Source organism: Monodelphis domestica, chromosome 4, assembly GCF_027887165.1.
Source record: "Monodelphis domestica isolate mMonDom1 chromosome 4, mMonDom1.pri, whole genome shotgun sequence".
NCBI classification, from domain to species: Eukaryota; Metazoa; Chordata; class Mammalia; order Didelphimorphia; family Didelphidae; genus Monodelphis; species Monodelphis domestica.
The window spans coordinates 453081527-453095728 of NC_077230.1; the positions used below are offsets into that span (position 1 = coordinate 453081527).

Genomic DNA, 14202 nt, shown 5'->3' on the forward strand with positions numbered 1-14202 from the left:
TTTGGTCTGTTTTCTTTCACAACATGACTAATACAGAAATGTGTTTTGCATGACTCCATGTGCAGCACCAAAATGTATTGCTTGCTTTCTGGAAGAAGGGAGATAGAGGGCAAGGAGAGAAAGAATTTGGAATTTTTAAAAATAATTTTAAAGGAATAAATGTTAAAAAATTATCTTTATATGTAATAGGGGAAAATAACACATTAAAAATCAAAAACAGAAGAAATGTTATTTAGAGTCATCATCATAAAAGTACAAGAGTAGGGCTGTGGGGAAACCAAGAAGGTTTGAGGTTGGCACCAAAAGAAATGGTCTGATCAGTGGGAACTTATGAAGAGAGGGAATTGTGTAAGAAGATCATGTCAACGGGAGAGGGATGATGAGGTTGGCTTTTCAGGGGAAACAGGGCTGAGAATTAGAAAGATCATAAGAGTCAGTGAAGGACCTTCCTGTCTAGTGTTAGTTCTCACCCCACCCCCCCACCAAGGAAGGAGTATCTAGAGGTCAATAGGTAACTGAGAAAAAGAAACTAGGTTAGGAGGAAGTGCTGGTACCCCCCACCCCCAACCTCTATTTCCCAAGATATGTTCCATTTCTTCATATTTTATTTCCTTCCTATTATGTTGCAGAGTTCTCTTGGGTGTCTCTTCCATCTTCCTGCCAGGAGGCTGGATGAATTGATGTGAAGCTCCCATTGGCCCTCCATCTCACCATGGACCTCCTGCTGCTGTTGCTGTTGCTGCTGCTCCAATTCCTGGATGGTAAGTGGGAGCAGAGCCAGAATAGAGGGTGCCAGGAGAGAGGAGGGAGTGCCTGGAGGATAAGCTGGCCCTGGAAGGTCTGGGGGTGAGCTTGGATGGAAAAACAAAGGAGGCCTTCGCCTGAGCCTTTCTCTTTCCCATAGGATCCTTTTCTCAAGAACAGCCAGTGTTTGGTCTTCATGTCCAGAAGAAGGTGACTGTGCAGAAGGGACTGTGTGTCTCCATCCCCTGCTCCTTCTACTATCCCCCAGAATCCAGGAATAATGACACGGCCCATGGATACTGGTACTGGAAGGAGTCCCAAGATGATCCCGGGGCCACCAAGGAAGACCTCGTGGCCACCAATGACCCCCAAAAGGCTACCCAGCCCTGGGCCCAGGGCCGGTTCTACTTAATTGGAGACCCCCAAATGGACAACTGCTCCCTGAGCATTACTGGAGCCCAGAAACGTGATCGTGGGCATTACGAGTTCCGTGTGGAAAAGGGAAAACTGCGTTATAGTTACACAAATGACAGAGTATTAATCCAGGTGGAGAGTGAGTTCTCTGTCCCAGGGAACTGTTTGGGGGTGACAAAAAGACCATGATGGAAGCCAGGGAAGGGCCTGCTGGTGATACATGAGGGAGTTTCAAGGACCTTGTCAGGAAGGATCTACCATAGAAACAGGACCCTAGATGGGCTGAGAACTCCAGAGTTTAGGCATCCAGGATAGAGGTGTGTGGCTGGCTGGCTGGCTGGGGCCTCTTCATAGATGTGGCAAAGGGGCAGACACATTCAGGAGGGGCCTCTCCTTGAGGTGCTCTTATGGGCTGGGTGTGATATGCAGCCCCCTGGGGTGAGAGGGCAATCAAAGAAGGAGAGGGGAAAGCCAGGGAAAGGACCTACTAGTGGCAAAATAGACAGCCTCAGGCTGGACACTTTGGAGGAGCTTTTCAGTCATCTACCTCACTCTTTCTCTCCCTCTCTCTCCCTCTCTCCTCCTCCAGCTCTGACCCAAAAACCAGAGATCCACATGCCAGAGATCTTAGAACCTGGGCACCAGGTGGCCTTGACCTGTTTGGTTCCTGGGGACTGCAGAAATGGGACATCTGCCTCCTTTCTCTGGACTGGGAATGCCCTCTCTTCCCAACAACTGACCTCATCAAAAAGGAGTTCCTCCAGACTCCTGTTCACTCCCCAGCGCCAGGACAATGGCACTAATCTCACCTGTCAGGTGAGATTCCCAGAAGGCAGAGTGAACACTGAGAGAACTGTCCAGCTCAGGATTGCTGGTGAGTTTGGGAAGAGGGTAGAACCCAGATAGCCAGGTTGCTCAAGGGTGGGAAAGTTAAAGGGGAACCCTAGAATCTGTAATACCAGGTTCTTGCTTGCTGAGATTATAGGGAGAGGTGAGTCTCTGAGAATGTCACCCCTTGGAGAGTTCCCATTTCCTGTTCTTGATTCTGGTATGGAAGGTCCCAACCTCATCAACTCTAGGATAACAGCACAGTCTCACCTGTGAGGTGACATTCCCAGAAGCCAGTGAGCATAGAGGGAACTGTCCAGTTCAGCCTTACCCATGAATACTGGAAGAGAATGGGCATAATGCTAAGATTCCCCATGACAAGTGATGTTTGAGAGTAAGAGCCCAGACTCAGGATATGGTTTCCTTCTGAAAAAGCAGGGAGAAGAGAGATACGATGGATAGAAGAAACTTGAGTTCTTCCCTTTTTTATCTAAGTTTCTGATGCCAAAATTCTCATTCTCACATCAGCTGTTGTGGATGGAGTCCAGGATTAGAACCCAGAACAGGTCATATTTTGCCATTTCAGACCCAGCATGCGAACATCAGTATTTCCCACAGAAATAGATCAAGTCAGTCAGCAGGAAGAAGATAGAGAGTTTGGTCTAGATCAAAGAAAAAGCAGGACCATCATGCCTATTTTTACTCTGTCTTTCTCCTGTCCCAAAATATTAAGGACTCATCTTTGCTGGTCCTGGAGGGAAAGCTCCTTAGTCTAGACTATACTATGGACATCACTGTGAGTTACAAAGTTGCGTTGAGGGGGATGGAAAATTCCCAATTGTCTCCTAGCCCTACGAAGCTCAGAATATAAGCCAGGAGCAGCCATTTCTAACAGGGGAGGATGGAGGGGAAGGGGGATCTGCTGACCTCGGCATCCTCTGGGGACCCAGCTTCTCTCCCAGAATTACTCTGAGCATCTTCAACCTGAGGGAGAAGTGCATCTGAGAACATGGATCTCATGATATCCATGATGGTTCCTTCACTCACAGAGGAGGCTAAAGCCAAGATCAGACTTCTTTAACAAGACCTAGGTTGCTCGTGGTTAAGGTCTCAGGTGTGATAGACACCACTCAGAGGATGTCATTGCTGTTGTTGTTCTCTACAATGTTCTCCCTGACTCACAAGCTCAGAGAAGGGCTGGGTCTCCCTGGTCAGAGCAGATGGAGATCAAGCCCTCCTCAGGTCAGAAGCAAGGGCCCATGGGTGGGGATATATGAAAGGAAACAATGCTGAATCAGCTCATTGTCTCCTTGCTCAAACCCTGCCCATTTACACTACCCAGAAAGGTTCAGGGAAACATTGTGGGTTGTCAGTGGTGCTAGGTTCAGCCTGGGTACGCACCTCCATCCTCCACCTTGATCTAGAAGAGTTCCAACCTCAAGATTCTGGTACTCACTGGAGTAGTTGAAGACAGGGTAGCATGTGAAGCCTGTCTGGGCCTGAATAGATATATTACTCCATGTCACACTCCCAAGTCAGGTTTACTGATGGTAGAAGAAAAAGAAGCTGATCTAGACTTTAGAGAGAGGAGAAACATGGCCTTCTTGAGAGGGTGTGAGGTGGAAGGACCAAGCTAAGGCCTGGGGAACAGCACCTCCAGCACCTAACTTCAATTTCCCTCAGATTGCTCTTGTCGCATTGTCACAGAGGAGAACACATCTTGGCCTCTGGTCTTCACCTTGCTGAGGGGAGCCCTCATGGGAGTTGGTTTTCTTCTCACCTATGGCTTCACTTGGCTCTATTACACCAGGTGAGTCAGAGTCTAGCCTTCCCCCAAACCTTCTCCTGGACAGGGCAGGAAGGGTGCCAGGTGGCTGCCCAAGCTAAGCCTTTCACAGGGGTCTGGACTTTTTCCACAGGGTCAGAAGTTGAGAGGCACAACAGAAGAGAGTGAACCGAGGGATGGGTGTCTCACCTCCTATGTCTCATGGAAACCAGAACCAGAGAAGGGAAGATGGAACATTGCTGGAGAAGGTCACAACAACTGACATCTCATCGATTTTACATTTTCCCTTTCTCCCTCCACCTGGTTCCACACTGATGCTCAGAAATCCTTCAAGTCTTTTCTTCACTCCCTAGCTTTTCCTCAATGACACTATTTCAGTCTTTCCCCTCTCTTCTCAAATCCCAAACTCCACTCTGGGCTACCAGAAAATGCCCTTCCTCAACTCCTACTTTCCTAAGAAAACCAAGGTAGTTCTTTATCTCTGTCATACCTAAACAACTCCATTGTGTTTTCTCCTCCCCTCTGTTGTGTTTCAAAAGCTTTCCTTGTTTTAGAATCAATACTGGGTATTGGTTCTAAGGCAGAAGAGTGGTAAGGGCTAGGCAATGGGAATTAAGTGACTTGTTCAAGGTCACACAACTAGGAAGTGTCTCAGCCCAGATATGAACCCAGAGCCTCCCATCTCTAGGCCTGGCTCTCAATCCACTGAGCCACCTAGCTGCCCCGCTCTGGTTTTTGTTTGGTTGGTTTTTTTAAAGAATTGATTCTCCTCTTGATTAAGTGATGTATGTGAAATGTCAAAATGATGAAGCTATAGCACATGGAAAAGATTAAGGGCCTGGGTGGCTAAGGAAGGGCCCCAAAATGTCTATCAGTAACAGGTAGTCCATGAGCACTTACTGTGGTTGTACACTGTGAGCCACACACACTCTGGATGGAATGTTCTCACCAAGAGCTACCTTCCAAGAAGGATTAAAAATCATGAGGACCTGAGTAGTGAGTCTGGGAAACAGATCTGGAAGCTGAAACCCCAGGAACACAAACATCATCAATGATTCAGGAATATTTGATAATCATTACCTTCACAATAAAAATAAAGTATGAAAAATGATCTTGGATTCTACTCCCTCCACTTTCTTCATATCTTCTCCAGACCCTTGGTAGGACCCCAAAGGTAATTTGGTCCATTCCTCCTTGATCAGAACTCCCTGGGACATAATCTCTGAGTAGTGGCCATCCATTTTTTTCTGGGACATTCAAGTCATATAGGATGCATGACCTCCTGAAATAAGTTTCCATTTAAGGGGTAACGTAGGAAGTATTTTTTGTCAGAACTCAAGAGCTAACGTCCCCCTTTCCCTCTGACCCTGGTTCCTTCCTTAGGGTCCAAATAGAATGAGTCTAATCATTTCCCCACATCATTTCCCTTGATACCAGCGAAGATAATTCCTCCTTCCTAAATGTTCATAATCTCCAGCCTAAACATCTCCATTTCCTTCCATCAATCCACAACAGACCTCCTCTCCAGCCCTCTCCATTACACACACACACACACACACACACACACACACACACACACACACACACGTGCACACATACTAAATTGTGTTTTTAGAATTGAACATGAGTATCCCAATGTGACAAGCTCTGGGCAGAGTTGGAGGACTCTCTCATCCTTGTTGGTGGACTCTAGGCTTCTAGTCATATCACCCCAAGTCATATCGGTTTTGGGAACCTCCAAGTCCCCTGGTCACCCATATTGAACCTCATGAGCTTCTACCACTAGTCTCTAATTCTTCTGGAATTTTCTTAAGACCTTTCTTGAGCCATAAAACCCTTCTCAGGACTCTTCAGGAGTATAATTCAAATTTCCTCTTTCCAATAGTCTTTCCCAAATGCTTCTTCCCCAAGGATCTCACCAAATACTATGTACCCTTTACCATATGAAAGGTATTTTATACTTCTCAGTCTTGGAGCCCACTCCTACCATAAACACACTTTCTCTTGCCCTACATTCCTCCTCCCAACCCTTGATAGACTGAACTCTGTCATACATAGCAGGGCGGGTGTATGTGTGTATGTGTATGTGTGCATGTAATGAGCGCTAATACAAAATAGATGTTTAACACACCTTTGTTGAATTACATTACACATGCAGAGACACCATCTTCCTGCTCCTCTCTCCTGACCCAAACAAAATCTAGGACTTGTTCAGTTGTTTCAGTCAAGCTTGACTCTTTGTGATCCCATTGAGGCTTTCTAGGCAAATTCTAGAGTGGTTTGCCAGTTCTTTCTCCAGTTCATTTTACAGATGAAGAAACTGAGGTAAATTGGGGTAAATGACTTGGCCAGGGTCACATCTAGTGTCTGAGGCCATATTCAGAAAGACAAGTCTTTCTGAACTCAAGTCCAAGGCTCTATCCAATATGCCACCTTGAAATCTCTGTTCCCTGTTTTCATGCTTGAGATCCCAGTCTTAGTCTTTATCATTCTTTTTAAAATAAATGTATTATTGATATTTTAAGTACATAATTATCTTGTTTCCCAAAGACTCCCCATCCTCACAAGAATCCTCCCTGCCAGCTCAGAGTGATAACTGAAGAAACATAGCTAATATATTGGGCTGGTCCCATTTCTACCTATTCTTGATTCCTTGATCTCACCTGATCCTCTGCCTCTAAATCTGCTGATCATTCCTTCCTTCTTTTGTTCCTCCATATTCCACACTCAGTCTCTGATCAGAGCTATCCTAGGGTCCTGAGACTCCCTGGAGCTTAGCACCAGCGGTTAGTTGTGAGAGTCTGTGGAGAGATCAGGTGCCCATGTTCCCAGGAAATAGATTCTCCACCACATCCAAGATTAGTTCCTTGTCTACTAAGCCAAGAGGTATGAGTGGGAGATGCAGACAAGGGAGAAGAAGTGCCAATCATTTGATAGAATTTTTGATGACCCATGGATATAAGATCAGAGATGTCCTGGAGGCTAACTCAACTCATAGAATACTGTTCTTCCCAAATCCAGGTCATTCAGAAGAGAGTATCCTCAATCAGCCCCAAACCTAGCCTTCATCTTTTCCACTCAACTGTACCCCAAATTCTGCCCTTAGTTTACCCTGTCACTTTCACATCAAATCTAGGCTCATTCCCCATTTACCTCTAGCACAAATCGGATGCTGGCCTCCTTTATAAATCTTTTGCCAAACATAGCACTCATCTACCCTCTTCATTACCTTAAGTCCAAACTCAAACCTCATCTCTGTAAAAAGCCACTCAGGACAGTCTGCATCTCTCTCTCCAGTCCAGATTAGGACTCAACATCCCCTTCACTAGGCTCTAGCTTTACTCTCATCTCCCTTTACTTTCATCTCCCCTTTCTTAATCTAGAATTTAGATTTGTCATTTCCCCTTCCCAAACTTCCTCCATTCTAAACTGAGCCATTGATAGGTGCAGGCAGGGCATAGATCAAAGATAAGGCTGTTTTGTCTGCAGTTGGATGGCAGAGAGGGGAAGTGAAGTCTCAGAGATACCCAACATGCAAGCAACTGTGCCCAGAGCATGACACATGAGAGTAGAAAAGGGGGCACCTGAACCTACATATCCAGATCACAAATACATTTCATAGCAATGAAATTCCAGGACAGGAGAGAGACTATGGAGAGAGGGGACAAGGAAAGGAAGAACTATGCTAAGAGCCCTGCCATGTACTGTATATGTGCATAAAAAAAGAAACATGACAAGGCAGATTAGAAATCATGAAGACAGAAGTACGAGGACCAGATGCTGGGCCCAGAGTCAGGAACCTCAAGAACACAAAGAACTTGGAAAATGTATGTAAAGGGTGATCATAATAAAAGGTGGAGAGAGAGAGGGAGGAAGGAAGAAAGAAGAAGAAACTATACACTCTGTCACTGAAAATCAGTCTCCTGCCCCTGGCCTATGATTTAATCCAGTGAGTTGAGGAAAGGACTTCAGGATATAGCATAATCCACCTGAACAGAAAGGGAAAAGATGAAAAATTAAAGAAAAGAAAGCCTAAGTCTTTCCTGGAGACATGACACAATGGAGATGGGAGCTAGAGTCATCTACAGCCTCTGAGGGAGCTCTCTCTCCATTCAAAGCTAAGCTACAAGCTATTTCCTGATTGACCTGAAGGTTTAATTCATTCTTTAAAGGGTAGACAAACCAATGAGAAAAACTTCAAATCTGGACCCAACTCTATCCAGCAAGGAAAAGCTGAATTCCTTAATGAACGTGCTGAGTCTCTGGAAAAAAAGGAGCGCTATAACTTGGAAGTGGGGATAAAAAGGGAGAGGGAAGCCTTGCATGGTCTGCCATGGTTCTTCGTGTTGGAGACAGCAAGTTTGAGAATATTCAAAAAGAGGCCAGTTAAGCTAACCTGGACCAGAATTCTAATATACGCTTACACTTGGACTTGCCAAAGGGCAAGGAGGAATCAAGGGTAATGGAGGCATCCAGGCAAAGCAGACAGAGTAGAAGCAGTCAGAAGATGAGGATTCAAATCCTGCTTCTGGCAATTATTCTCTGTGAAACTTTAGGTAAATCCCTTATGCTCTATAAAAGCTTTCTTAATCTGTTACATGAAGATAATTATACCTGTTAGAACAGCCTCAAAGACATTAAAGTACCGTAGAACTGGGAATGACTCATCATCAGCACATTGGCAAAGACTTCCCCTACGAGACATGGATATGGTCTAAGTTCTCTAGAACTCTAGAACCTCTAGAAAGTGACATTAATGCACTGGCAGGTGGAGCTATCTCTTAGTATGAACTTTCCAGAAAGCAATTTGGAATCATTCAAATGACATGGCTAAAGATGTTCACAGTCTGTGCCCCAGAGATTCTACTGGTAGGCACAGAACACAGGGCATCAATGATAACAAGAAAGGCTCCATATTCACCAAAATATTGATATCAACATAGTTTGTGTTGGCAAAGAACCAGCAAAGACAGACAGAAATGTTGCATCAAATGGCTAAAGGAACTGGTAAATGGATATAATGACATATTGTCCTGCTGTAAGGGATGATAAAAATGATAAATACTGAAAAGCAGAAGATTTATATGAACTGATACAAAATTAAGTAAGTCAAATAAAAAATGGTAGTTAGGATGTCCTACATGTTTCAGTACAATTTAAAGCCCTATTACTTTTGAGAGCATCATTTTCCCCTCCCCAGATTCACAACCCAGGTGTCATCCTCAACTCCTCTCTTTGTCTGTTTGTCTCTCTCTCTCTCTCTCTCTCTCTCTCTCTCTCTCTCTCTCTCTCTCTCTCTCTCTCTCTCCTCCTCTCTCTCTCTCTCTCTCTCTCTCTCTCTCTCTCTCTCTCTCTCTCTCTCTCTCTCTCTCTCTCTCTCTCTCTCTCTCTCTCTCTCTCTCTCTCTCTCTCTCTTGCCCTCCCTCCCTCCCCCCTCTCTCTCTCACACCTTTTTCTCTCTCACCTCCATATCCAATCTATTTCCAAGACTTATGAATTTTACCTTCCTAGTATCTCTTCCACATGCCCTCTTCTCTCCTCTGACTCTTCTTCCACCCTGGAACAGACTCTTATCACCTTACATCTAGACTATTGAAACAACCTACTGCTGGATCTTCCTGCCATAAATCTCTTTCCGTCATAGTCCATCCCCCACTCAGTTGTCAAAGGGATTTTCCTAAAGCACAGGTCAGACGATGTCACTTCCTCTATTCAATAAACTCAGTTCCAGGTTCAAATATAAAACTTTCTTTTTGGCATTCAAAGCCTTTCAAAACCGTCTCCCACCTCTCCTCTTCTGTTCCCACACCATTCCCATCTTCTAATACCTATAGCATCACCAAGTCTACACATAAACACACACACAGACACACACACAGAGTAAAAGAATAAATGTCAAGCGCATAAACCTAGATAGAAAACTCGCCAGTACAGGTTCAAAGTCTCAACAGACTCAGAATCCAAACCAAAGACCAGTTTTTCTTCGGTCTTCTCAGTTAAACAATCTATAAAAACCACAATATATAGTCAATAGTGTTCCCCGAGTTGGGAAAGGAAAATACTGAGCTCCTTCAGGTCTTTCCCTCAGACAGAGAGAGAGGCAAAGATATCACCTCCTCCAGCCCTCAGAGAGGATCTCAGAGAGTGTGTGTCTGCCAACTGCCAGAGAGAGTAATTGACACAGAAAAATGGTCGTAACTGTCAGCAGTTGAAATGAACATTCTCTCTCAGCTCTGCTTCAAACTCCAGTTCTTTCTCAAGGCAGCTGCTTTCCTTCTTATCACTAAAGTAATAAAACTACTTATTTTCTAATATCATCCTTACAACACACACACACATACATTGATGTCCATAAATAGGACCATGGGAATGATTGGATCCAGGCAGAGAACAGGCATCTGAAATATAATTAGTGCTATATTTATATGTTATCAGTCAATATATAGAATGAGGACTGTGAATGAGGAAAGTGTTTGGGATGATTGGAAGACCAGGAGGAGAGCCATGATGTAAATCAGTGAAGGACATGTTGGTGATGCTTAAGGGACAGACACAAATCTCCTAGCTGGGAGAACACACTATAGTCCTTTCTGAAAAGAAACATGACTCCAGGGAGGGGTGAGCTCACACTTCAGGCCCTGGGGATAAAAGAACATAGTTGATGGGTTTTCAAGGTACTACCAGAGGGGCATAAACACTAGTGAAGTGTGGGGTGCTCTCTTTAAGGTACCAAAACCTTCAGAGTAGAGGGAGATATACAGGCTTTGTGGATGGAAAGATAAAAGTCAGAATAGGAAGGAAAAACCAGGGAAAGGACCTTCTAGCTGCAGAATAGACAACAGAAAAGACAAAACTAGCTGCTCCCTTCTTGTCACCCACCTCACTCATTCTGTCCTCTTACATATCTGACCAGAAGCCAGAGGTCCACATACCAGAGACCTTGAAACCTGACCATCAGGTCCCCTTCACCTATGTGATTCCTGGGAACTGCAGAAATGGGACACCTGTCGCATTCCTCTAGACTGGAACTGCCATCTATGCCCAGAGACTGGCCTCAGCAAAAACCAGTTCCTCTAAACTTCTGTTCATCCCCCAGGCTCAGGACTATGACAGTAATCTCACCTGTCAGGTACCATTCCCAGAAGTCAAAGTGAACACAGAAAGAACCGTCCAGCTTAGCATTGCCCACAAATGCTGGGAAAGAAATGAGCAGAATGTCAAGGTTCCCCATGGTAATTGAAGTTAGAAATTTAGATCCTGGATCTAGAATATTAAACACTATTCTTTCTGAGAAGGCAGACAGAAGAGAGACACTGTGGATAGAAGAAACTAGAAATTTTCCTTTTTTTCTTTCTAAGTTTCTGAGGTTGAAGTTCTCAGTTTTACATCAGCTGCTGGGGATGGATCCCAGGATCCAAACTCAGGACCAGTCATATTTTTTCATTTCAGACCCTCCCAGCATGTGAACATCAGTGTTACCCACAAAAATAGAATAAGGAGGAGAGGGAAAGATTATGATTCATGTAACCTATGGGATATTAAATGAATAAAATTTTAAAAAAGAAATCCCTGGAACAAGATCTCTGACTAGTGGTCTTCCATTCTCTACTGGGACACCTCAAGGGATATGGAATTCTTTTTTTTAAACCCTTACCTTCTGTCTTGGAGTCACTACTGTGTATTGGTTCCAAGGCAGAAGAGTGGTAAGGGCTAGGCAATGGGAGTTAAGTGACATGCCCAGGGTCACACAGTTGGGAAGTGTCTGCGGCCAGATTTGAACCTAGCTAGGACCTCCCATCTCTAGGCCTGTCTCTCAATCCACTGAGCCACCCAGCTGATATGGGATTCTTGACTTCCTGAATTAACAATTTCCACTCTATGAGTCATTTAGGAAGCATTTTCTGTCTAGACCCCAGAGTGACACTTGCCCTTCTTTCCTCCTGACTCTGGTTCTAACCTCTACATTCAAATAGAAGCCTCATCCCTCTTCCACATATTTCCCCTGGAAACACATGTAAATCATGGTTTCCCCCTAAATTTTCACCCCCTCCAGACTAAATGTTCTCATTTCCTTCATTTGATCCGAAAAAGACCTCTTCTCCAGCTTTATCCATTTGTTAAACACACACAAACACACACACATTTCCCAACCTGCCTCCCTTCCTCTTATTTTCTCTCCCATCCTAAAATGTGTCCCCCAGAACTGAACACAAGATTCCTCATGTGATTAGTTCTGAGCAGAGTTGGGCAATTCTCCCCTCTTCATTGTTGGTCTCCATGCTTCTCTTCGTGGCACCTCAGACCACATCTGTTTTGGGGGCTGTGCTTGAACTACTTTTGTTGAATAACTCTGGACATGAGGAGACACAGCCTTCCTTGTCTTTTTTCTCATTCCAATCTAAACCCTCTGGACCATGCAAAAAATCCCAGTTCTCTGATTCTCCAGTCTCAGTCTTTTTCTTTCTTTAAAAATAATAGCTGTTTTAAGCCATTCCTGAATTGACAAATGGTCAAAGGATATGAACAAGTATTTTTCAGATGAAGAAATCAAAAACTAGAAATAATATATTAAAATGTTCTAAATCACTCTTGATTAAAGGCATTCAAATCAAAACAACTCTGGCATCTCACCTCTCACCTATCAGATTGGCTGATATGATAGTAATGAAAAATTATAAATATTGGAGGGGATGTGGTGTAAGGGTGATAGAAAATAAGTATTATTTTATTAGTTTAGGGATAAGAAGTAAAGTGGCTGCTTGAGAAAGAACTGGAGTTTGAAGCAGAGCTAAGAGAGTGTATTAATTTCAACTGCTGACAGTTATAACCATTTTTCTGTGTCAATTATTCTCTCTGGCATTTGACAGAGACACTCTCACTCTCTCAGAGCTGGAGGAGGTAACATTGTGTCTCTCTCTGTCTGAGGGAAAGATGTGAAAGATCTCAGTGTTTTCCTTTCCCAACTTGAGAAACACTATTGTCTATCTATTGTGGTTTTTATAGATTGCTTAACTCTGAAAAGACCAAAGAAAAAAGTCCTAACTTGATTCCTGTTGAGACTCAACGATCTAGCCTTTGCTATTTTATAATTTGAAGGTGAAGTTAAGATTCATAAGGATATTAGCTGTAGTTTTATTTAGATTGTATAAATTTGGGTTAGTCATATCAGGGAGGATTAGTGTAGCCTGTGAAACACAGGAGAAGTGGTTCCCTGTGGAACCTGGGAGCTTATTTGGGTCGATTTAGAATCCCTTAGAATTAGAAATACTTCTTTATCCTTATATATTTCAATAAATATTTTATGTTTAGTATAAGAGTCTCTTTAGCTTCCTTATGCCTGGCCCTGAAAGGAAGTTCACATTTGAGCTTCACTTCATCACTGAGGATACTTTTGATTACATCTATCAAAAGTATCTCAACAGTTTGAAACTGATTGGCCAGTTAAACAGTTTTTGAACAGTTTTGAAGCTATATTGGAGCAGTTTTTCCATCTAAATATTTTATTTTATAGATCACAAATTTTATTTTTACAGCTTGGCAAGCTAAATAGGACAAAGAACCTAACTGTCAGATTTTAAGGATCCAATTGTCAACTCAGGCAGTTGGAACCATTATCTCAGCAGGGGGTCTGTGATAGCAGCTAGAGTTAAAAGTTTCACTGTAAATTGTGGTAACAGTAAGTTGAATTCTAGTTGTTTACAAAATCCATTTCCCAGTCAGCTTGATACAAAGACTCTCAGAAAACCTGATGAATCAGCTACATAGAATCACCATGGGATTTTCTCTAGTAGATATGACTTCTCTCATTTTCACTACTGTACTAGAATATATACAAAATGTACTTGCCTATGACTTTCTAATGCTATTACTCTCACTGACACTCCTATAACTAATCTCTTATGTCCCTATGCCACTATTGTTTATCATGTCCTTTTATGTGATGATCAAATCTTTGACAGTCGTATTTAAACATTTAAAAGCTAGCATCAAGCAAGTTACTGCAAAGAGTGATCTAATGTTAAAAGTGAACTATCTAGAGACTAAACTAGATGGAATGCAAATTCAATATGAGGAATTACTGAAGACTAAAGGGACAATGGCAGAAACTAAAGAACATGAAGCAGCTAAATTAGAGGGTGCAACTAAATCAGATAATCCAACTAAATTAGAAATGGAAACTGAAGCATTAGAAAACAAACCAGCTCCTATATTTCCCTTAAGAGAGGTACCTGTAGTGTCCCCAGAGCATGATATAGTAAATATCATGTGCCACAAAAAGTTTACACAGGATGATATAAACAGTTTTAAGAAAAAATACTCCATCATATGAAGAAGAACCCATGGGTGTTGTAAAGCAGTTCAATCATTTAGTTAAGCTTTACAATCCTTTCTTATGTGGACTTTTGTCATCCTTATAGATGAATTATTAA

At 43.1% G+C, this 14202-nt stretch overlaps 1 protein-coding gene across 1 annotated transcript; it reads left to right on the forward strand.

Moving 5' to 3' along the window:
- The first annotated feature begins 712 nt into the window (after positions 1 to 712).
- Positions 713 to 2245, forward strand: LOC130459054 (myeloid cell surface antigen CD33-like). The gene is made up of 3 exons (XM_056826327.1): positions 713 to 761; positions 905 to 1290; positions 1588 to 2245. The coding sequence occupies exons 1-3, from the start codon at positions 713 to 715 to the stop codon at positions 2062 to 2064; spliced, it is 912 nt and encodes a 303-aa protein (XP_056682305.1). The 3' UTR covers positions 2065 to 2245.
- Positions 2246 to 14202: the final 11957 nt, after the last annotated feature.